A 25963-nucleotide genomic window follows, 5' to 3' on the forward strand; every position below is an offset into this window, starting at 1 on the left:
ATGTCTTTATCCCTTTATAAAGGTTTGCTTTCTCTTCCTAGTTTTATCACTTTCCAATGACTCTGCTAGACCCTACTTAGAATCATATTTCTACATATCTCCCTCCGAGTTAGACCGATAAGCTTAAATTGTGGGGTGAATAGAACATCTTCCCTTGGTGCTTAAGAGTATGATCAAGCAGAACACAGAATCAAATTATTTCACATGAAAAACTTCCGACTAAAAAAGGGGCACTTAGAGCCTAGTGACAGAAGCATCAAAATAAGCCAGTTAAATTAGATCCACGATCCCAACAGAAAGATAAAAAGTACAATCACTAATACTTTCACCTCAGTCAGTAATGGGAAATTAAAATGGAATAATATGGGAAAATGTTGCATAGCTATAGATTAGAAACAATAGACTTAGTAAGTGCTCTTCCTCTAACCTACTAGTTATGATTTTAAATCTTATAAAACATTTATTGTGGGTACATCTCTATACCAGATTCCATTCAGGTGTAGGTTAAAGCAGGTATCCCTTTAGTTTACTGATTCACAGCACCTCATTTTCATTATATCCCAGGTGTTATCACTGTTGTCTCTGAATTTTAATGGTTAACAGAACAGTCTTCTACTTTTTTTAAAAAAACTCAGAAAAACATCACTTTTGCAACACTTATCTACCGTTAGGAGCAATGACTGCAAAATCAAAAATCAAAATAACGCAAAAAAGGGTTGAAGTTATTCTTCGTATTTTTTAAACTGAAGAACCAAGTACTTAATGTGGTAGAAAACCACCTATTAAAAACCTCAGCCCATTCTGAGCAACGTAAAGATGTATAGATGAAAGACTACGTTAAATCGTCTACCAATAAAGAATCTAATGACAAATTCAATACAATTGTTTATACATAATCCTCATATGGTAAATTCAGAAGGAATGCCTAACTTGTTATTGTTAGTTTGCTTCTTCAACAAAAAGTGTTCCTAAGATGTGAGCAAGCAATAATGGTTTTGGCTCAATTCACTGTAATGACATTAGTTCAGGATCTGCTAAGAGCTGCTGGATCCAGGTTAAGTCAGGAGGCTGCTGAGGAATGTTTCATCCTGGGAATCCTCCAGCATCTCTCTCTTAGAACTGGTTTTAAGTTAGCATGCCAAGTTTAGGACTGAGGAGGACAAAAAGTATAGGAAAGTTCCCTTTTGTAACAGAAGGCTTGTAAGTACATGAGAATGGTAACAGCCACATGTGTGTTCAATCTAGGATAGAATAAATCCTAAAAAGTTAGCTCACATCCACTTCAATTTTGCTACCCTAGACCACTGTTTTGCAAAATACCTTACAGGAAGGGTTGAAGAGTAGCCATGACCTTCAAATTTGGCAGGTATTATGCTTATCAGCTGTATATGAGTCTTTCAAGTATATGACACAGTATTAGATCAATCTGTTGTTTTAGAAATAATTTTGTCGGTAATTAAACTTTCTGTTTGGAGGCACACACACAATTTATTTCAATGTAAAGGTACTTACCAAATGAAACAGTTTAAATGCTTGTAACAAATGTGTTATCCAAAACAGCACAATATAATGATGCTATCTCAGACTTACAAAATTAACCTAATTTACAGTATTGTCAAACATGATTTCATAGAAACTTGAATAAACACCAGATCTAACTAGGTCAAACAACTACTGAGTTCAAATAATTGATATGGAAGTATTTTGGTAAAGTGCCCATAGTGAGAGCAGTTTAAAAAGCAGCCCCTGTTTTCTATAGAAAAAGTTGTGACAGTGAATAACTCATCACATTCTCTGCAGTACTACTCAGGACTCACACACACTCAGGGGAGCAATACCCTGGACACATAGCTTATTTCACATTAGTGAACAAACTCAAGATTTTTATAAAGTTCTGACTTTGGGCCAGAAGATAAAATGTCCCATATATACATATACACAAACCCCAATTCCTAGCCTCTTAAATCCTCTAGTTCTAAAAATGGCTTTTTCACTTGTCTTTAAGTTTAAAAAGGAAAAAGTGTGCAATGCACTTGCATTTGTACTTGCTGAATTATGAAACAATATATGTTAAATAAGAAAAAAATCTTGGGATGGTACTAAAACACTTCGATTATATACATGATCTTTGGGTATTCAATTCATGAGAATCAGTTTAACCGTCTGTTGCCTTATGAGAAACTTAATTTTCTAAGTTACCCAGGAAATGTATTTAACAATTTACAAAAACAAAAATTCTAATATGCACTTTACAAAATCATGGTCTTATTTACCTGCATATTTCTTCCATAAGACAGGTACACATTAAAAAATATTGCTCAATAACATAAAAATATATATTATTTCTTTCCCTTGCCATTTATGCATATAAATATTTCACGGAAGATGCATCATTCAATAAACAAATGCAAAAACTGCTTTATATAGTGTAGTTCTCTGCTATTTAGCAATACAAAATATAAAATAATAATACAGTTAGCTATTAAAGAGCTAAATTCAAGAGATTTGCAAACCAATACAGCAGTGAACAGTCCCTTGTATAATACAAAAGTCCATTATGAAAAAGTCAAGTCGGTTTTGTAACAGGTTACATAAAAATATGGGCCAATAAATGCATTATGAATGCAAAAACAGCACTGCTCCATCAGCACATTCTTCAGTCTTGTTTTGACTAGGTGCCAAACTTACTGTTCACTTTTCGGTTCATCTTGTTTTCCATTAAGCTCTTGATCAACTCTGTTTAATGAAGAATATATATAATGAGAAACCAGCAGCTGAACAATTTTCTTTCTAAAAATAATGACTATTTTAGCATAGAATATTACTCTGTTAAAGACGAAGCTTTGCAAAGAAGCAGACGTAGTAAAAACAGTTACCAGACATCATTTCCCCAACCAGAAAAGAGAATTTTTAAAGGCAGGGGGACTCTGGCAAGAAATGTGACTGTTGTTTCTTTAAAGATTATAAAATACTTTACATACAAATGCATATAAACTTTCTTAGAAGTTCAAGTTACATGACATATTAAAATCTTGACCGGTAACTTGGCTGTGGTGAGGATCCAGGTGGTAAGAAACTGGCAGGAAAAACAACTCCCTCAAAAATGATTCTGTTAACTAAAATATGAAAGTGCCACGAACGCCACCAATTGATCAATCAATATTTTAAAATCCAGTGATAAAAAAATGCATCCTTATAGAACCCGTAATTATTCTCCAAAACTTATTGGTACACAGTCCGGTCTGTGAATGCCTTAAATTTGTTTTGACAGTATGAAGCCTTAAGAATTTAACATTCAAAAATATCTAAATATAAATTAATTATTGGCTGGGCACAGTGGCTCACACCTGTAATCCCAGCACTTTGGAAGGCCGAAGCGGGCGGACTACTTGACCAGGAGTTCGAGAGCAGCCTGGGCAACATGGCAAAACTCTGTCTCTACAAAAAATAAAAATTAGCCAGGTGTGGCAGCGTGCACCTGTAGTCCCGGCTACTCGGAAGGACTGCTTGAGCCCTGGAGACGGAGGCAGCAGTGAGCCGAGACCGCACCACTGCACTCCAGCCTGGGTGACAGAGAAGACCTTGTCTCAAAAAACAAAACAAAACAAAACAAAACAAAAACCCATCAAAAAAACTTATTTATTTAGTGGTGGGTTGGACATCAGTCATATCAAAATTTAGACATGTGGGGATTAGAAGGATTACATAATTACCACATAATAATTACAACCTTTCAAAGATAACAAACAGTCTATTACTATTACATTTGTAGTGGTCTGAATAACTGATGCAGGGACCTTTAAAACAATCTGGTATTAGATATAGAAAAATATTTTTCGTATGTTTTTATTCTTATCACCCATTACTATGTCCACCTGAATATTAGTAAAACAGACCTAAAAGCCCTGGTCTGTGGTAAAGCCAAAGTAACATTTTAAAATATTTTAAATATTGTTACAAAAAATTTGGAATGTACATATTTCTGATAAGGCATGCAAAATATATCAAATCCTCTTAACATCTGAAATTTCCTTACCAACTAATTTCATAATTATTTTTAAACTCCCCTGAAACATTTTAACAATCTGTATCTGCATGGCCACACTTGCATCCAGTTGTTTGAAAGAAACATTTAAAACTGCTATCCTTTTTCTATCACTGGGGACATTGGATCTCACTGTTGTCAACATTTCTTCAACCCCCTTCCCCACAAGCCCTTCAAGAAAATGGTTTTACCCCTTCTTCCCCTGCTCCCCAAAAACCTGCCATAGGGACTCATAGTTTCGTATTTTCCTTAGCACCAGTACTTATCATATCATGGAGTTGTCACCTTAAATAAGCACCCTTGTACCTAGCCTCTGTAAAGTTTGGTTTAGGCTGGGTGTGGTGGCTGACGCCTGTAATCCCAGCACTTTGGGAGGCCAAGGTGGGCAGATCACCTGAGATCAGGAGTTCGAGACCATCCTGGCCAACATAGTGAAACCTGGTCTCTACTAAAAATGCAAAAATTAGTCAGGCGTGGTGGTGGGAGGCTGTAATCCCAGCTACTTGGGAGGCTGAGGCAGGAGAATCGCTTGAACCCAGGAGGCAGAGATTGCAGTTAGCTGAGATTGGGCCATTGCACTCCCACCTGGGTGACAAGAGCAAAACTCCGTCTCAAAACAAAACATGCCTATCTAAATTTAATTTTAAAATTAAATTTTATCCTTTTCAGATTGACAAAAATTTATTATTTTTTAAGACTAAAAAAACTATAGAAACCACAAAGTTTTTGAAAGATACATGTAATAATTGTATTTACGGTTAAACACAAGTAAAAAAAACTCAAGATAAAATAGTGACCGGTTTCAAACAATACATTTAAAGTACAAATTCCATATTTTTTTCTGATGTCTAAATTACTTTACAGTATTAAAAACTTTTTTTAAAAAAGGCTTAATACAGCACATTTTATCAACAAAGGCAATTCACTGTGAAATCTATGAAGCGGCTGGCTTCAAAATATTCTACAATTACAAATCATATTTTTAATTTCAGTCATGTGTCTGTCGGATGCACAGTAATGCCTAGAAAGGAATGAGAAATCAGCATGATCTAAAATCACCGTCTACATTTATGTTAAAGTGCTGGTTAAACTGTGAAGTGTCATATAGAAGTGTAAAACTGATTCTATCACAAGGCCTACTGAATTCTCACTCATCAACAGAAACAAACTGTGTTCAAAGTTAAGAATGTTCCAGTTAGTTACAGTTGGCTCCTTAGACTGGTCAAGATAATTACATATAAATCTCTCACCATAACTCTTAAGATTGCATTAAACTATGTTTTGCTAATTTAATTGCCAATATTTTAAAGATCTAACAAACTAGATCCAAATTCTACATTTTTCTAAATTATTATATAAAATTGTAAGTATTTTATACCCTTGCCTTCTTTCACCATCTATGTCAAGGTATCAATAGATAATAGTTTGTTATGCTCAAAGCAGAAGTGTTCAAAATTAAATTTAAAATAGAAAGCAGAGTGTTTAACTGTTAAATGGGACAATGAGATTTTAGGTATTTTATCACATGTAGAATTTGACTGGTTAGCAAGCCATTTAATTTAAGCATAAAAGGAAATCAATGTTGGTTAGCCAAAGAATATATGCATTGCAAATATAATAATCAACCCCAGGGAAATAAATGGATAGCTTTAAAAAAGTCTGCAAAAATATTTCAAAAGCACAAGTTAGCCATTTAAAGAAAATGGTGAAACAACTGAAGTCTTTTATTTGGTGTTCCAAATACCATTTTTAGTAATTTCTGTGGTTTCACCATTAGTACTTAGACTAAGAGGGAGAGAGAAGGGTCCGTGGTCTTTAAGTCTTAATTGGCATCACATATGGCAATAAAACAGGGTGAATCCAAGTCATATTCAGCCTTAGGAACTCTGGGTTCACCCTGTATTTGGAAGTTGGGTACGTTTATATTTACAAATGCTATTATCTTTGTCTACAAGCTAACCAACCAATAAGGAAGAGTTAGTCTGCAATGCAAATGGACTAGTCTAGATGCAACCCAGTCAAGGTGTGCATATACCTTTTTTGTTTCTTTTTAAACTTTTCTTCTTCATACCTTTGTAGGGAAGAGTTATTTCAGTAAATATACATGTTATGAAAATGAATAAAAACTTGAAAAAAGGTACTTAAACCCATTTACATTTTCCAGCAAAACGAAAAATATTTAATACATGATGTAGAAAGTAAAAACTGACTTAATAAATCTGACTTTCACACATTAAATAGAGTAAAACCTCATGTGAGCAGAACAAAGAAACTTTTCCACATGCATTGTAATACTCAGGTATTTATGTTAACAGCCTTCTATCAAGTCCAAGAAGTTACATGGAAGAATGTGAATCTGATAATCAGAACAAAATTTCAGTCACTGGAAAACATTAAGGTTATAATGATTTAAATATTTTTATTTATTTAGCAATATAATTATTCAATAATAATATTCATGATGAGTTTACTCATATTTGTTGAGCACCATGTTCAAGTCTGGAGAACGTTCTTTAGTACTGATCAATTAGAAAAATCATCTCTTAGATTATAACCAGTCTAAAAAGTATAACATGAATCACAACCAGAAATAATTTATCCTAGTTCTTCAATTGACAGCCTGAAGAAAATGCTAACTTATGGGGATGGTGTGGGAAATGGCTTCTTCCTCTTTTTCTTTGTTATACACACACACACACACACACACACAGACACACAGAGTTATAAAATACATAAAGAATGAGTACTGAAAAGTATTATCCATTGCACATCAAAGTATTAAGATCCAATACAATTAAGGAAATAAAACAAAACATACTGTTTTATGCATTCTGGTATGCCAACATATTCCATGGGGACAAGCTCTGCTAGTTCTGCCAAATTAAAGACGTATCTAATTTTTTGGCTGAATTTTGAGCTATGGAAGAAAATAAAAATAATTACCTCCATATTTCTGACAAATACAATGGATACAATGTTCACAAGATACAAAAATTTCTTATATACAAACGTAAGAATTTTTTTAAAACTCATGTCATTTTGAATGTTCAAAATACAAAAAGATGATAAATGTCTGAGGTGATGTATGTGCTAATCACCCTGGTTTGATCATTATACAATGTATACACATATCAAAATATAGCTCTGTATTCCATAAATATGTATAGTTATTATGGGTTAACTAAAAATAAATGAAAAAAAAGTTAAAATAAAATTAAAGTCAATGGCTCTCAAAAATTACCTAATAAATGGTCTTGTAACAGCCAGAAGTGTTCTGATAAACCAAGAAGGATGTACAATGATTAGGGATTTTAGATTTTTCCGTAACCTGGAGTTAATAAAAAAAAACAAAAAAAAACAAAAAAACACACATACACAAAGAAAATTAAAAATCTCTATAAATTCTAATGCTAAAAGTCAAGACATCAATAAATATGTGCAACTTTATACATAATAATAGTTGAAAAATCTCACCCAGGAGTTTTCATTTAGGTATGATACCCCTGTAGACAAGAAAAAGGATTCTTGAATTCTGATGGTCCCTCCTACTGCTATGAAATGAACTTTACTTTATTTGGCCAAATTTATGTCCATAGTATAGCCTGTTATTAAATGTCTCCTAGCATACATATTCACTTGTCTTCAGGACTCTGTCAACCAGGGAAAGAGGCCATCCTGAATGTAAAAGTAAACTATTCTCATTTTCCAAGACTAGGGAGAAATTGGTGCTAAGTTCTTCAAAATCACGAAAAGCACTGTGCAGGCAGAGAAGTGTGAGTGGAGAAGATGACCACAGGAACAAAAACAAATCAGATCTAACTCCTATTCTCAAGGAATTTAAAGTTTTGATTAAATATTAAAGGTATTATCCTAGAGCTCTTCTTTTTAAATGACTAAATAAAAACTTATTGTATTATGCATATTTCACACATAAAGTGAGATACATATATAATCACAAGAGCTAGCCAATGTCAAATTTAGACTTGATTTAAATTAGCCATAGCAACATCAAACCAATGGGAAGATCACATTCCTTCCATTAAGTACTAATGACTAACTCCCAAGACAATACGCTTCAAAAGCTTGTTCCAAAGAAAGATTACAACTAAACAAGCATCATTAAGAAACATAAAGACTGAGCACTGTGTCTCATGCCTGTAATCCTAGCACTTTGGGAGGTCGAGGCAGGTGGATCGCGTTAGTCCAGGAGTTTGAGAACCAGCCTGGGCAACATGCTGAAACACTGTCTCCACAAAAAATACGAAAATTAGCCGGGTGTGGTGGCACAAGCCTGTAGTCCCAGCTACCTGGGAGGCTGAGGTGGGAGAATCACCTGAGCCTGGAAGGTCGCCGCTACAGTGAGCAGAGATTGCACCACTGCCCTCCAGCCTAGGTGACAGAGTGAGACCCTGTCTCAAAACAAAATAAAAACAAAAACATAAAACATCCTAAGCACTATAAATTAGGCAAACCTCAGAATGTAATAAAATAGGAAACACACTACATTCTCCATCATTTCCCAAGATGTAAATAGTAGGAAAGTGTTCAATGGGGAGAAAATTGCACCTTATAAATAAGGAGAAAGTGTTCAATTTCTCCTTACAAATAAGGAGAAATACAGAGCTACTTTGTAAGTTAGAAGAATTAAGGTTGTTCTTTATAGAAAAATCAAAATTGATTTCCCTCACAATATTCTAAAATGCTATCTTTAGAAAATAGAAACCTGCCATGAAATTAATAAATAAAATTTTAAAAATAAATGGTGTTTTAAAATAGCAACTGAAAGCCGGGCACGGTGGCTCATGCCTATAATCCCAGCACTTTGGGAGGCCGAGGCAGGAGGATCACCTGAGCTCAGGAGTTCGAGACCAGCCTGACCAACATGGAGAAACCCCATCTCTACTAAAAATACAAAATTAGCTGGGCGTGGTGGTGCATGCCTGTAATCCCAGTTACTTGGGAGGCTGAGGCAGGAGAATCGCTTGAACCTGGCAGGCAGAGGTTGCAGTGAACCAAGATCGTGCCATTGCACTCCAGCCTGGGCAATAAGAGTGAAACTCCGTCTCAAAAAAAAAAAAAAAAAAGGCAACAGAAAACAAACTTTGATCTACTAAAGCCTTTATAAAAATTTATCAGACTAGCTTTCAACTTGTATGTGTATTACCTTCTATCAATTTGCTGATAACATTTCCTGAGCCATCCCAGACTGGGCATTTTTCTTCGAGTTGTTGCACCATTTAAATAAACTATCATGTAGTTTTCTGCTACTAATAGCTCCAAAGTGCCAATAACATATCTGTAAAAAACAAATTAAGTTTAAGCCTTAAAAATCACTATGCATAACTGAACTAGGTTCTCTAAATTATACAATTATACAATTCCCTCCTCTCTCCTACAATGAAAATGCTCAAACTGCATTAGCTTGTATTATGATTATTTTAAAAAGTTATTTTTTAGAGATATATACTGAAATGTTTCTAGATGATTTGCTTCTGAGATTTGCTTTAAAATTATATACTGGAGGTTAGAAGTGGGAACAAAGTATAAATAGATAACTGTTGAAGTGACTGATACATGAAGATCTGATATACTTCTCTTTACCCCTGTGTATGTTTGAAACTTTCCACAATACGGTTTTTAAAAACACCACTAACCTGAGAAATAGAATGACCTTGTGGAAATAGAACTGATTCGGCTCAGTTATATTGGCCTTCTAGGGGTAAATGTAATTTAGCCACATGATTTTGAGAGAAAAATCACTTCTTTACACTTAATGTGCCTGCAAATATATAATAAAACAGTTGGGACAGGTAAGGCATGGTGGCTTACTTGAGCCCAGGAGTTTGAGACCAACCCTGGCAACACAGTGAGACCCTGTCTCTACCAAAAATTAAAAAGTCAGCAGGATGTGGTGACATGTGTCTGTAGTCCTAGCCACTAGGGAGACTGAGGTAGGAGGATGGCTTGAGCCCGTGAGGCCAAGGCTGCAGGGAGCCGTAGTTGTACCACTGCACTCCAGCCTGGGTGACAGAGTGAAACTCCATCTCAAAACAAAACAAAGTTGGAACAAATAATCTGAGATATATTTCCCCGTTTTAAAATGACAATTTTTCTCTTGAGTTGGAAACTATTGTTTCATCCTATCAAAGAATAAGAACTCATCTAGTCCTGTATCTAGTAACAAATACTTTTACTTAACCTTCATTCTGTTGTTCACAAACTTGCACTTGAAAAGATCCGGGATATTTATTTTTCTGAGACAGGGTCTTACTCTGTCACTCAGGCTAGAGTGCAGTGGCAAAATCACAGTTCACTGCAGCTTTGACCTCATGAGCTCAGGTGATACTCCCACCTCAGCCTCCTGAGTAGGTGGGGCTACAGGCCCATACTACCATTCCTGGATAATTTTTTGATTGTGTAGACAAACGGCTTTGTCATGTTGCCTAGGCTGGTCTCCAACTCCCGGACTCAAGAGATCTGCCCACCTCAGTCTCCCAAAGAACTGGGATATTTATAATTTTTACAAAGGTTAACTTTCTTAAGGTGTAGATCTAATTAGCTCAAAATTGTATCCAAATGTTTTTGTTAAATATATACTTACTTAAAGAGATTGTCCATCAGGTATCTATAGTTAGGTTGACTACTTTCAGGCATGAAACAGACAGCAAACACAACAATGGCATTTAAGCCATCCCCATAATATCCTAAAAAAGAAACCAAAGACAGTATCACCGCGTGATTTTACTCTTACGCATTTTTAGAAGCCATCTGTATGACTGGTAAATTAGAAATAAGAGTTTACTTTTCACAAACTTCCGTATTAAATGTATGTTTTGTAAATCTTATATGGTCTTAGATAGAATTTTAATTTCTTCTTCCCAAAAAGAGAACAGTAAAATTTAAAAAGGTTGGTGGTCACAAAAAAACAAAAAAACCCAAGACCACTTAAATTAGCATATTTAAAAAGCCAGCCCTATGCTATCAAGTACACAAATATAGTGATATGACCCAATACAATACAGACACAATACAGCATCTGCAATGTATTTTTATTTATTTATATTATGCTTATGGTTAAAGTGGATGCTTTTTTTTTTTTTTTTTTTTTTTTTTAAGATGGAGTCTCGTTCTGTTGCCCAGGCTGGAGTGCAGTGGTGCGATCTCGGCTCACTGCAACCTCTGCCTCCTGGGTTCACGCGATTCTCCTGCCTCAGCCTCCCAGGCAGCTTGGATTACAGGCACACGCCCCACTGCCCGGCTAATTTTTTGTGTATTTTTAGTATAGACGGTGTTTCACTACATTGGCCAGACTGGTCTCGAACTCCTGACCTCGTGATTTGCCCGCCTCAGCCTCCCAAAGTGCTGGGATCACAGGCGTGAGCCACCGTGCCCGGCAAAGTGGGTGCTTTTTAATTTAAAATTTTTTTTTTAAAGATAGCATCTTGCTCTGTTGCCCAGGATGGAGTGCAGTGGCACAATCACAGCTCATGCAACCTTGAACTTCTGGGCTCAAGGGATCTTCCCACCTCACAGCCTCCAGAGGAGCTGGGGATACAGCGCACACAAACATGCCTGGTTAACTTTTTAAACATTTTTTTTGTAGAGATAGGGTTTCACTGTGTTGCTCAAACTGGTCGTGAACTCTTGGCCTTAAGTGATCCTCCTCCTTTGGTCTCCCAAAGTGCTGGGCATAAGCCACATCACCAGAGCCATAAGTGAGTGATTTTTAAAAGGCAAGTTTTATATTTCAAAATGCTAGCATTTTGTAGAATTTAGGACATTAAAACTAAATTAGGTCAGGCGTGGCAGCTCATGCCTGTAAACCCAGCACTTTTGGAGGCCAAGGTGGGCAGATCACTTGAGGCCAGGAGTTTTGAGACCAGCCTGGTCAACACGGTGAAACCCCGTCTCTACTAAAAACATAAAAAATTAGCTGGGTGTGGTGTGCACCTGTAGTCCCAGTTACTCAGAAGGCTGAGGCAGGAGAATCACTCGAACCTGAGAGGCGGAGGCTGCAGTGAGCCAAGACTGTGCCACTGCATTCCAGCCCAGGCAACAGTGCAAGACTTGCGTCTCAAAAAAAAAAAAAAAGAAAACCAAAAACTAAATTACATTTCTGACATAATTTTCAGTAACGGAAAACAGCGCTAAAATATGTATGTTTCAACTGCGCTCTTTAGATATTAAGCCCATATTTAGTAGCAAATACTTCTGCTTTAACCTTCAATTCTATTGTTTACAAATTTGCATGCGAAAAGATTTGAACATTTCAAGAACATCAGAATCTTCACTACCTTTCTTAATCACTCAGTCACAAAATATATTAAGTGTGATAATGCAATAAGGTGGTCTTATTTTCCCCCATAAAAAAGTGCTATTTCTGAAAGAAGAGATTGAAGCCATAAATCAGCTCTTATAATTTGATTCCAGTAAACTTGCTGAATAATATACGTCTGTGGACTTCCTGATCCAGATTACGCCATTTTCTTCATCTGAGTATGATTAAATTAGGCAGAAGAATGCAACTACAAATATTCATGTGATGTGCTTTCAGATGAATGAAGACTGTAGAAATAAGCAGGGGAATGCATCTGGCATTCAAGTAAGTGGTAAATTAAGTGGAAATGACTCCGAAAAAAAATCAATCTGCTTGACCCATGTGCCGCCCTGTCCTGTGTTAGGAGGATTTAAGGTAGTATGACATGCTCTACAGTGAGTTCTGTTCTGACTTGCCACTAACATTCTAGCACTACTTACAATTTGCCTAGGTAAACTTCTATACATGGTACTGTTAGATTCAAAGGATTTATAACTTAAACTTTTATAGCTTTTCCTGTTTCTTAAGGGAAGGGACTTAAGCCTTGTATTTTTGTATATCCCGTAAGTATGGAAAGTGGGTAGGTCTATAAAAATGTGGAGTGAATGAGTTCTCTATTAAAAAATAATTTGGGCTGGGCGCTGTGGCTCATGCCTGTAATCCAGGCAATTTGGGAGGCTGAGGCGGGTGGATCACAAGGTCAGGAGTTCAAGACCGGCCTGGCCAATATGGTGAAACCCCGTCTCTACTAAAAATACAAAAATTAGCCGGGCATGGTGGTGCGTGCCTGTAGTCCCACCTACTTGGCAGGCTGAGGCTGGCATGTCGCTTGAGCCTAGGAGGCAGAGGTTGCAGTGAGCCAAGATTGCGCCACTGCACTCCAGCCTGGGTGACAGAGCGAGACTCCATCTCAAAAAACAAAACAAAACAAAAAAATTAAAAAAAGGAAAAAAAAAATTTGTTCAGGATTTTAAGGCACATTAAGAGTTAAGGTTAAAAAGTCTAAGTTTTAGGGCTGGGCACAGGGGCTCAAGCCTGTAATCCCAGCACTTTGGGAGGCTGAGGTGGGCAAATCATGAGGTCAGGTGATCGAGACCATACTGGCTAATACGGTGAAACACTTTCTCTAATAAATATGTAAAAAATTAGCTCGCGTGGTGGCATACGCCTGTAATCCCAGCTACTCGGGAGGCTGAAGCAGGAGAATCCCTTGAACCAGGGAGGCAGAAGTTGCAGTGAGCTAAGATCACGCCACTGCACTCCAGCCTGGGTGATAGAGCAAGAGTCCATCTCAAAAAAAAAAAAAAAAAACTCCAAGTTTTACTTATATCCATAAATTACTTCTAAAATGCTCAAAGCGGTTTTGTTTATAATAGCCCAAGCTGGAAACAACTCACATGCACATCAAAAAAAAAGAATGGATAAGCAAATTATGGTTTATCCATGCAATGGAAAACTACTCCCCAATAAGAAGGAATGTACTGTGGATACATAACAACATGGATGAATCTCAAAAACTTCATACTGAAAAGTAAACAAAAGAGGGCACAGGATGATTTCAGTTACTATATATGAAATTCCAGAACAGGTAAAACTAATCAGGCGGTAGATATGACAGTGGCTACCGCGGTGAGTATTCATTGGGCAGGGGTATTAAAGAATTATTCTGGGATAATGAAAATGTTCTATATGTTTAGGGGTGTGGGTTATATATATGGGAATATACAGTTATATGGGCATTTGTCAAAACTCATTGAATTGTACACTTAAGGACAGGACATTTCACTGTTTATAAATTATGGAGAAAGTACAGTCCCAGTTTTGGGTAGCCTAGAGACAGCTAAAAAAAAATTTTTTTAACTTTTGAGACAGGGTCAAAAAACAAAAAACAAAACAAAACAAAACAAAAAACTGGAGTGCAGTGGCATGATCACGGCTCACTGAAGCCTCAACTTCCCAAGCTCGAGCTCTCTCTCCTCCCACCCCAGCCTCCTAAGTAGCTGAGACTACAGGCGTACACCACCATTCCTGGCTTTTTTTTTTTTTTTTTTTTTTTGGTGGAGACGAGGTCTATGTTGCCCACGCTGGTCTTGAACCCCGGGGCTCAAGTAATCCTCCTGCTTCAGCCTCCCAAATTGCTGGGATTACAGGCCTGAGCCACCATGCCCAACCTGACAGTTTTCACTACAAATTCTTTTGTACTTTTTCAACTTACTGTAGGTATATAATCATTTTTAAATGGTACTTTTGGCTGGGCGCAGTGGCTCACGCCTGTAATCCCAGCACTTTGGGAGGCTGAGGCAGGCGGATCACAAAGTCAGGAGATCAAGACCAGCCTGGCTAACACGGTGAAAACTCGCCTCTACTAAAAATACAAAAAAATTAGCTGGGCTTGGTGGTGGGCACCTGTAGTCCCAGCTACGCGGGAGGCTGAGGCAGGAGAATGGTGTGAACCCAGGAGGCGGAGCTTGCACTGAGCCAAGATCACGCCATTGCACTCCAGCCTGGGCCACAGAGCGAGACTCCATCTCAAAAGCAAAAAGAAAAAAAAATGGTACTTTTCTTCTTTTACTTCAAACCTATCATGTTTCTAAAATGATATGATAAATGCTTATTATTCTTTCAAAATTACATAATATCTCTAGGCAGAGTTTCTAAAAGTATTTAGAATTCTGACACCGCATTAAACAATCTGAAAAATGTTCAGTAATCTTACCCCCATGGCTGATAACTTTTTTATAGGGTTCAATTGCCTTCATATCAACCCTGTGGTCCTGTTCTCCAATCCTGAACATACGCCAGCGTCGTCCATCTTCTTTTTCCTCTGCTGCTGAGTATTCAGCGATTGAGCCTTTCCTAATTACTTCAGTAGTCTTGGGTTTTGGAAGATCATCTGTCAAAATAAAAAGTTTTTTAATCATCAATTGTTATACAACAAAAATCAAATTATACGTTAACCACTTTACTATCTAGATTTTACAGAGAATTTTCATTATACCATCTGTGCAATTTTAAATATCTCTTCCATAATGCAGCAAAAGGCTTATTCTTAACATGAGGCCATTTTATGTCTTTGGAAATCATGGTTAACTTTTTTAATTGCCCAATTTAGCAAAAACTACCTAATCATAGTGCAATGTATATCCACAAGTCCAGAAAATATAATTCATAGAGTCATCAAAATCTTAGTACATGGGCCTTACAATGCCTTTCCAGATTCAACTTGTGACAATATTCTCCCTGGCAGTTATGACTATAGGTTACTTCAAGTAGCTATCTGGGAGCCAATTTTGTTGTTGTTGAGCACATAAATTAACTGTAATACCAGATAGGAAGTGGTTAACTACTCAGTGATCACTTCTCATTTGATCAGTTTTATAAAGCAGAAATGTATGTATAATATTTTGAAGTATACATGCAGAAGTCTATTAAAATTAGCATTAGCCAAAGCATAAGCACCAATGATTAAGTGTAATTTACGTTTTGAGATTGCAGTTTAGCTGATTTTTAATGTAGTAATAATTTTCAAAATTTCAGTATTATAGTCCTTACCAAAAGATGGGGGGAGGGGGAAACCTACTGTATGTTAGTTGTTTCCAAGACAAAGCTGTTAACGGAAAATATCCTTCCAGGAAATGACTACAGCAGCATTAAAGAAAGAAGAGACAAAACACATAGGCACAAAACTATTTCAGTAACTTTATAAAGTATTGCTTATTACTGGACTGTTTATTGAACCAGTAAAACAGGGAAGAAAAAAGAAACCAAAAATATAGCACATCACACTTTATTACAGTAAAATACTGAATGCTAAACATTACTTTGAAAAAAAAATCATTTTCAAGATGAAAAAACATATATAAAAATTATAACAACTATATATAAGATACTGTAAACAATTTTCTAATTAAAGAAAGCATGCAAAGTAAAACACAGCACAATTCCTTTGAATTACAAATAACAAGGAATACTAGGTTTGGGGGCTAAAAGTACACATTAATTTAAGTTGGTCATTTCACAAAGTAGGGTAATGTCAGGCAAGCCTACTTAAAAAGCCAAAGGCAAACGCCTCCTTTCAGAACTCCCTTCCCACAAACTGTTCACTATATGTCTCTTCCAAAGTTTCTTACTTGATGGACTGAAAGAGGGCATGCCATAATTATCAAGAAATATTTTTGAAACAACTATGAAAAAACATGACAGCGCTGGGCAAATAAGAAGGGAAAAAAGTCACTGGTGTAATCTACCATATACAGAGTTTTGGAGTCCTTGAGAATATTCAAGTGTTAGCAGAATTTTGTATCTTAGTAACAAATATATGAACTTTAGAAAGGATGACATACTTCAAACAAAATCCCTTAATACATTAAAAAAGATCAGATTAAAAGCAGTGAAACATTTACCTTCCCACTCAAACTCATTACTATTCTCTGATGGTGTGTCTAAGCCATCTAAGTCAATCTCCCCACTTTCATCCAAATCATCTGACAATACAGAGCCATCACTAGGATCCAGTGTCAGGCTAATGTCTGGAGCCATTAGTTTCTTTCTCACTTTATTTCCATTAACTTCTAGTGAGCCTGGAATTGGAAAATAAAGAAAAAGATACGTAACAAGGAATGCTTAGATGCTAAAGTTGAATAAGAAAAATTTTAACTACTTCATTCTTGGGAAAAATAATATTAATTAAACATAACTTCAAAGCACCTATTCACAAAATTCTTACTCTGATCATTGTTGTTTCTACATCGTTGGCAAAAGATCAATAAAGCATCAATGTCTTTTAAATAGAGGCAGACCTTATAGATACCTCTTACCACTAAAAATGATCTCCTCCACCCCTTTACTGTAAAACTTTCCAAAAACCAAGCATATGTTTTTGGAATTTTTTAAAGCATTCTAAAAATGCTTTCCTCAATGTTCAACTTATACTTTGACTTCTATGATGGAATAAAAACTCAAGTTTTTTTTTTTTGGACAAAGAAACATGTTTTAAAAAATAACACAAAGCCCATAATTTAATTGAAAATAAGTGTCAAGCTCTTACCAGGCTGGTCCTCTGGTCCAGTTATAGCTAATATATCTGCTTCAATACTATCATCTTCTGGTAAAGGTCTAGAAGACACAGGTATACTTTTTAACCCAGAAATTAGGAAAGAATTTTTTTTGAATTTCAATCTATTAAACATACAGCTTATAGAAATAAGTATTTGGAAAATGGAATAAAGCAGTGTTGTTGTCGTTTTTGAGACAGTGTCTTGCTCTGTCACCTAGGCTGGAGTACAATGGCACAATCATGGCTCACTGCAGCCTTAACTCCTGGGCTCAAGAGATCCTCCCGAGTATCTGGGACTACAGGTGCATGTCACCATGCTTGGCTAATTTTTAGTAGAGACAGGGTCTTGCTATGTTGCCCAGGCTGGCTTCGAACTTTTGGGCTCAAACAATTCTCCTGCCTTGACCTCCCTAAGTATTAGGATTACAGGCATGAGCCACTGTGCCCAGCCTAGCAGTGTGTAAGATAAAGTCTCAGTCTTCTGACTAGCTAGGACTACAGTGGCACATCAACATGCCCAGCTAATTTTTAAAGTTTTTTTTGTAGAGACCAGATATTGCTATACTGCCCAGGATGGTCTCAAGCAATCCTTCTGCCTTGGCCTCCCAAAACACTAGTATTATAGGAGTTAGCTGCTATGCCTGGCTACACTTTCAAAGTAAAAATTCTGACTATCAGAGCTGACTTATACACTTATTACATATAAGTAACACATAAAAGTAGACATAAATTCCTTATGCACAGCTCTTATTATAAAACATGTAACAATTTTAAACAAATATGACTGAAATGCACAAGTATAATGTGATGTATGATGCAATGTATGAAGCTCAATTTTTACTCACAGTAAGACTACAGTGACGATGGTTCAATTCTTCTGAGATCGGCATTCTTATATTTATTATCAGCACCATATGCAACAGTGACTCAGGTCTCCTATCAGCTGTCCAACTGCTAAGCTATCCAACTGCTAAGGCACCTGATTATGCACTAGGATGTCTTCTGCCCACTATGGCATGGAAGCACTATTTAAATATAAGGTCTGCCTTTGTTCTTTTTCATCAGCCTACCTGGTGCCAATATAATTGTAAATACAAATGCAAACATGTGAAGGTGGCTGGCCAGATGAGCTAGAAAACCCTTAATAATTTACTTAGTAAGGGTTTTTTGGGGGGAGGGGGCCGGGGGGGATCCACAAAATTATTATTTTTTTTGAGACAGAGCCTTGCTCTGTTACCCAAGCTGGAGTGCAGTGGTGCAACCTCAGCTCACTGCAACCTCTGCCTCCTGGGTTCAGGCAATTCTTGTGCCTCTGCCTCCTAAGCAGCTGGGACTACAGGCACACACCACCAAGCCTGGCTAATTTTTTGCATTTGTACTAGAGGGGGGGTTTCACCATGTTGGCCACGTTGGTCTCAAACTCCTGGCCTCAAGCGATCTGCCCACCTCGGCCTCCCAGAGTGCTGGGGTTACATGTGTGAGCCACCGCACCTGGCCACAAAATTAAAGAAAATTTTAAAAGACAACTAAAGACCTCCTTCTCTGAGGTATCCCTCAGACTTTGCTTAAAGGAAGAAAAAAAAAAAAACCACATTAAAACACTTTATTATAAAAGAAGCAAAAATGTGGAAACTTAAACGACCAAAACAAAAATGAAAGATTACACAAGATTATATATATATTTGGTTGGAAAGGAAGATACAAGAGAGTCAATTTAACTGTTGAAAAGAAACTTTTACTTGTATTACTGAGTTTCTTCAAGAAGCCGAATATTCCATTTAAAAAGTGACATCTCGTCCAGGTGCGGTGGCTTACACCTGTAATCCCAGCACTTTGGGAGGCCATGGCAGGCAGATCACGAGGTCAGAGGCTTGAGACCAGCCTGGCCAATATGGTGAAACCCTGTCTCTACCAAAAATACAAAAATTAGCTGGGTGTGGTGGCGCGCACCTGTAGTCCCAGCTACTCGGGAGGCTGAGGCAGAAGAAATTGCTTGAATCCAGGAGGCGGAGGTTGCAGTGAGCTGAGATCGTGTCACTGCACTCCAGCCTGGGTGACACAGCAAGACTCCTTCTCAAAACATAGAAGTAAAAAAAATAACATCTCGATAAAGAAATTCTGCAGTTTTACTCTAAAATTGTTTTCATTTAAAAGCATTGCTCACATCGGAAAATCTTCATCTTGCCACTCTTCTTTAAGTTCCACACCTTCCATCCTCAGCTTGGATTCAATGTCAACTACAAATTCTTGATAATCCAGAGAGCCAATGTCCTATGAAGAGAGAAAAGTGTTTAACTTAATTTCTACTTTACTTTTTACCCACCGAAAAGGCGCAATAATCTTACATATTAGTTCATACTTGATGTTTAGTACAGTGGTCTGGTCATGAAATTCATTTACGGGGTTGCATTTTTTTTTTTTTTTCCTAAAGAAAATATTCAGACCACATATATTCTGGTAAAGTTAAGTACTGTTTATAGTAAGGATACTGTTCAGTGAAAATACTTGTTTTCAGTTGCATGTATAGTATCTCAGGTTATGATTTAAAATATATTTCATACTGTGGATTATATTAAAAATTTGAAGTGGGGTAAGAAATAAAAATGTTCTTTATTACAGATTCATAATTAAATTTTCTGTCCCTTGGATAGAGGTTGATTCTAAACAATAGTATATAAATAATATTTAAACTCATGATTCAGCAGAGTCAACTGGTGTGCTTTTACATATTCTTCTCAACAATTTGATGCCACAATTCCCAAGCCACTTAAAGAAGTCTATTCCGTAACTTGTCCTGTAAATGAACTATGCTATCTTTTGATTTGTTTCTTATCTATACTATGACCTTCTCATATAGCTTGGCATATGTTTTCAAACACTGAACTTGGTGAATGTCTTCCTATGCAACTACATATTTTAACATACACCATGAACTTTAGTCTTAGTTTTTCCAAGGAATCATGTAAGTGCCAATAACCTCATTTTAAAAGTGAGAATCCAGAGATACTCCCTCTGGTGCTGGAGTAAGAAACAGAAGTTTAGGTAAGAGAAGGATCAACCGATTAACAATGCAACAAAACAGTGAAAACTATAGAAGGAAAGAGGTATACATGAGTATTTAGTTCATTTACATTCAAGTCAATAGACGTCTAAAGTTATTTAATAAATAGCAGTAACATCTTTTTTTTTTTGCAGTAACATATTTAAGAGATACAGAGCATCACTAACAGTACTAAAATTAAAGTTAAAAGCGGTTGACACCAGGCTGGGAGCAGTGGCTCATGCCTGTAATCCTAGCACTTTGGGAGGCCAAGGTGGGCGGATCACTTGAGGTCAGGAGTTTAAAACCAGCCTGGCCAACATGGTGAAACCCCGTCTCTCCTAAAAATACAAAAACATTAGCCGGATGTGGTGGCAGGCGCCTGTAATCCCAGCTACTTGGGAGGCTGAGGCAGGAGAATCGCTTGAACCTGGGAGGTGGAGGTTGCAGCGAGCTGAGGTCACACCATTGCAACTCCGGCCTGGGTGACAGAGCAAAACCAGCAGAAGATGAAAGAGGGTGAAATGGAGAAAATGACCAAGACTTTTCATAGTAAGTCCTTCTACACCATTTGATTTTTAAAACTATACGATGACTTTAAAAGATATTTATTAAATAAAATCAATTATGCCAGTCATTCACATCAACCAGTCTTCTAAAAGGAAAATGCAGTCATGTTCTATAGCTGTCTTGTCTGCGACGTCAACATTCAAAAGATGCAAAAAGGCATATAGAAAAAAGCCTTATGTTCTTTAACAACAAAATTACAATGGAAATGTCCTAAAGTGTTAGATTTCACAAGGTAAACTAAATTTGTATCTCTGCCAAGACTGGAAGCCTCTCTGCCCAGTTTGAATTTTTACTTATACTCAAGAGAAGGTTTTAAACATTCCCAAAAGGTTTCAATGTTTGATGATACACTTGTTAGCACAAAGTGGTAGATGCTGACTTTTCAACACCAACTTATTTGCTTGAAAAAGTAAAAAGTAAAAATACAAAAATTCAGCCAGGCATGGTGGCGCAATGACTGTAATCCTAGCTACCAGGGAGTCTGAGGCAGGAGAATTGCTTGAACCCTGGAGGCAGAGGTTGCAGTGAGCTGAGATTGCACCACTGCACTCCAGTCTGGGTGACAAAGGGAGACTCTTGTCTCAAAAAACCAAACAAACAACAGCAACAACAACAAAAATCAAATAGCTCCTTGAAAGAGAGCCCAAGTTTTTCAGCTATCTCAGCCTATTTATTCCACTTTTACCTTAGTATCATATTGAATCATGTGTTAATACCTCAGCAAATAGACATGGATATTTAGTTTCAAGATAATCAATTATCTAAACAGAACATGGGGAGAGAGATATAGATTTACTCTACCATTTCATCGTGAATTTTAGGGGAAAAGTACACTAGGTAGATCAAAACAATTTAAACAATTGAGGGACTACTGTTTCTTGGAAGCACTTTATCATCGAGCAGCTGTTAAGAACAGGAAACAAACAAGAAAGGAGTTAATATAACCACAACCACTTTGAAGCAAATCAGGATACTGCTGACTCACAAGTTAACTGTGTTGCTTCCCATTTCTTGTTCATATTTTTTTAAGTAAATTAGAATAGGAAATAACACTTTAAAATGGTATTTGTTAAAATAACCTGTTGGCACAGGAATAACTTGATTTCTCAGTAGATTGACTCTTGGTAGTGGTGGTATAGCCTTACTTATGCCACTCACCAGTTGCAGTCATAAAGATAAATTCAAAGCAGTTGTTTATCTTAGGTTAAAAATCAAAGAGACAATTGATTCCTTCTGACACCGCTTCAAGGGGGAGGAGTACTGATAAATCCAATCAAGACAAAGAAGCTTTTCCCAGGCAGTTTAGCAACATAAGCAAAAATTAAATGTTAAGATCACATTTAGGCCAGGCTCAGTGGCTCACTCCTGTAATCCTAACACCTTGGGAGGACAAGGTGGGAAGATGGTTTAAGCCCAGAAGTTCAAGCCTAGCTGGGCCACATAGTGAGATCCGTCTCTACAATTTTTTTTTTTTAAGATCACATTAGAACTGTTTAATTATAACACAATTATATGTGATTTTACTATACGTACTTTAACACTGCTGCTGCAATAGGTGCCAGTAACAACCGTTTATGCTGAAATCAATTACAGTAGGCATATGGAAATGCCCAGGCAAGCCTTTCACTTCCCCATTTAAACAAAAAGGTTTCATCCTAAACACTCATGTTCACTTTTTAACGAATAGCCTGTACGTTTAGATCACCAAACATCCTTGAAAAAATCCTAGATCTGTGCTTCTCATTGCTCCCTTGAGGGTATATAGTTTTTAAACAATGAAATGAGATACTCTACCAGAAATGTTAACACAAGTCGGGCGTGGTGGCCCACACCTGTAATCCCAACACTTTGGGAGGCTGAGGCGGACGGATCACCTGAGGTCAGGAGTTCAAGACCAGCCTGGCCAACATGGTGAAACCCCATCTCTACTAAAAATACAAAAATTAGCCGGGAGTGGTGGCACTGGCCTGTAATCCCAGTGATCAGGGAGGCTGAGGCAGGAGAATCGCTTGAACCTGGGAGGCAGAGGTTGCAGTGAGCCGGGATCGTGCCATTGCATTCCAGCCTGGGCGACACAGCAAGAGCGCATCTCAAAAAAACTAAATAAAATAAAATAAACGTTAACACAAAATTTAGAGGAAAAACTAGAATGGTGCTGACTTCTCTCAAAATTGTGAAAATATAGCAAAAGATGATTGTGCCACCTACAAAAGTTACATTTATTATCACTATGCAGAACATACTGAAAACGCTGAGACCTCTAAAAAGATAAAGTCTACTAACTGATGTCTCAGTTTGTTGTAGTTACAAATATCAGTTGCAATAAAAAACTATAATTGTGGAATACTACTGTCACATTATACTAGTATTCTGCTTTATAAGATGTAAACATAACACGACATCTTTTTTTTTTTTTTTTGAGACGAAGTTGCACTCTGTCGCCCAGGCTGGAGTGCAGTGCTGCAATCTCGGCTCACTGCAGCCTCCATCTCCTGGGTTCAAGCGATTCTTGTACTTCTGTCTCCCGAGTAGCTGGGATTGCAGGCACGCACGACCATGCCTGGATAATTTTTGTATTTTTAGTGGAGACGGTGTTTCATCACATTGGCCAGGCTTGTCTCATCTCATTGCTTTATCATTTTTTGCTCTTGACCTCAGGTGATTCGCCCACCTTGGCCACCCAAAGTAACAAGACATCTTTCATCTACTATCAGCCCGGTAACTTACTAGATCTGGTTACATATACTTTCTCTGACGCCTTTTTCCCTATTGCTCCTTCTACCAGCATTACTCCAGACAGAATGAACAGAACTTTTCCAGAGTGCTTTTCACAGTTACTAACCACTTTCACATCCATCATCTCATATTCCAACCAGCAACTTTGGGATGCATGACACTTGTGTTATCATCATTGTATCTTATATATGAGGCAATGATACTACATCCTGGTCTCCATATCTAGTCCAGAACTGTTTCTAATATAGCACACCGTCAGCAGTGCACTGGCAACTTTATACAGAATAAGCCTGTCATGCCTGATTTGGTTGCACTTAGCTTCAAAGGTCTTGTAGTGCCTGAAGGCCATAATAGCACTGACTTACGATAATCTAGTTCAAGTTCCGTTTGCAGAAGTGGATCTGTCATACTTCCTGTCTAAGCCCAACAGTGTTGGGCTGCACTAGAGATTACGAAGACTAGGAATAGACTTTAGAGAAAATATAAAACAACAAGAACTAAGAATATGTGCTAAATGATCAAGAAACTAGTCTGCAGGGGTAACTTAACTGTAATTTTGAGGAAACAGCAATTTACAAATTACAGAATTTGTTTCTACAATTGCAGAGATTCCTATAAAATGTTAGAAAAACTACATTTAATTGAAAATCAGAAATCAGGTATTAGGTGAAATAGAGATCCTAATCAAGAGGTGAGAATGAAAAAAGCAACACTAAAATGCAATCACATAGTTTATTCAACTAAATAAATAGGAGGCACTGTGACTATCTTGACCAACACCGCAAAAGCTGTGCCCTCAAAGAGCTCACAGGACACACAGACAAGTAACTCCAGAGACATGAGATGCATCCAGAAATCCAAACCATTTTGCCAGGTATTTAAACAGAAAAGGTAGTGTCTAGATTCACGCGGGGACTCGGCTTTTGTCCTACACACTCTATATTTGGTTGAGTGTACCCGGGAAGATCTATTAAAGCCCTGATTACTTATGCTGCTTCCGTGTCTATTCCCCGAGGTTACGAGGCATACCAGAGGTCCAACTTTCTTTGTTCTGCACCAGGACGGACGCTGGTCATAAACACTGAACCATCGTAGCCCCGCCACTTCACCCACACCAGGGTAAAAAAGGAGTGGAGGAGGGGCAAGGTTCCATCCCGAGCACAACTACCAGAAACGGAAAAGGGGTGGGGTGGGGGGCCAAACTGCCAAATACAAACAGGACCCGAGCCAAGGGCGGGGACCTAAACTGGGCAGAGATCCAGGAAGCGCCTTCCGAGCAGGTTCTATGGCTCCCCCCTACCAAGGATAACTCTCTGGGTTTCCTCTCCGCGGACGTCGGGGGCACGCGCCCGACAGACTTGCGCCCCTAGGCCAGTTCCCAGTCCAGCTACGGAGCCATCGTGCTAAGTCCTCCCAGGCCGCACTCACCCCGGAGGAAGCCTTGGCCCCCTCGTCCTCTTCGCCCCTCCAGGCCGGCGACGTGGGGCTGACGGCCAGGTCGCAAAAAGCAGCGCCGAGCGGAGTCCGCTCCCCTCGCTCGGCGGTGGAGACCCCAGCCCAATACCCCGGCCGCAGCGGCACGGCGGCGGCGGCAGCAGCTGACCCGGACGCAGTGAGAAGCCCCGGCGGAAGTGATAACATCCCGGCCTCCTCCGGGCGCGGCACCCGGAGGCGTGGTGGCGGCGGAGGCGTGGCGTCTTCTTGAAACCCACAAGGTATATCCCCACACGCCCAAACGTCACGAGCTGGCGCTCGCGCCTGCCCGCGAGGGGTGGGCCTTCCTTGCCTCTGGGCGGAACCGTCGCGGCGACTGCTTATTGGTGGCGTTACTGCGCCTCAAGGTGTTTCTTCACTCTTTGCTGTCCGCAGGGACGCTGCCCGGTAGTCTCAGTTATTTTTGTTTTCTTTCTGACTGTCTTTATTGATGATTACAGTAGGTGAAATTGTGGATATCAATAATAATATTGTAATGCAATAGGTGCAATTATCAATAGCAATATTATTACAACAGGTGCAATTATCAGTATCATTACGATAGGTGCAATTATCAACCATCAATAATAATGTGAACTATAAAGTGGATGAAATAAGGGGAGGAGGCCGGGCGCGGTGGCTTATGCCTGTAATCCCAGCAGTTTGGGAGGGCAAGGCGGGTGGATTACCGGAGGTCAAGAGTTCGAGACCAGCCTGGCCGACTTG

General features: G+C 38.1%; 1 protein-coding gene across 2 annotated transcripts; it reads right to left on the bottom strand.

Moving 5' to 3' along the window:
• Positions 1-1468: 1468 nt before the first annotated feature.
• On the bottom strand, positions 1469-25397 carry BNIP2 (BCL2 interacting protein 2). 2 transcript variants are annotated; one of them, XM_038010038.2, is made up of 11 exons: positions 25193-25397; positions 19583-19689; positions 17410-17477; positions 16766-16942; positions 15079-15255; positions 10647-10749; positions 9210-9341; positions 7287-7373; positions 6864-6962; positions 6081-6116; positions 1469-2736 (listed from the first exon to the last, which is right to left on the bottom strand). In XM_038010038.2, the coding sequence occupies exons 2-11, from the start codon at positions 19630-19632 to the stop codon at positions 2685-2687; spliced, it is 981 nt and encodes a 326-aa protein (XP_037865966.2). In that variant the 5' UTR covers positions 19633-19689; positions 25193-25397; the 3' UTR covers positions 1469-2684. The 2 variants fall into 2 exon arrangements, with proteins under 2 accessions (XP_037865966.2, XP_008014589.2); XM_008016398.3 differs by lacking the exon at positions 6081-6116.
• Positions 25398-25963: the final 566 nt, after the last annotated feature.

Source organism: Chlorocebus sabaeus, chromosome 26 (assembly GCF_047675955.1).
Source record: "Chlorocebus sabaeus isolate Y175 chromosome 26, mChlSab1.0.hap1, whole genome shotgun sequence".
Classification (NCBI taxonomy): domain Eukaryota; kingdom Metazoa; phylum Chordata; class Mammalia; order Primates; family Cercopithecidae; genus Chlorocebus; species Chlorocebus sabaeus.

What these genes read in the sequence shown, in the direction of transcription:
- BNIP2 (XM_038010038.2), bottom strand. Translation starts at nt 19,632, where the DNA reads ATGGAAGGTGTGGAACTTAAAGAAGAGTGGCAAGATGAAGATTTTCCG. An exon ending in TGGACCAGAGGACCAGCCTG is followed by an intron (nt 16,943 to 17,409) that starts GTAAGAGCTTGA and finishes TTCCAATTCCAG; the next exon opens with GCTCACTAGAAGTTAATGGA. An exon ending in TAATGAGTTTGAGTGGGAAG is followed by an intron (nt 15,256 to 16,765) that starts GTAAATGTTTCA and finishes TTATTTTGACAG; the next exon opens with ATGATCTTCCAAAACCCAAG.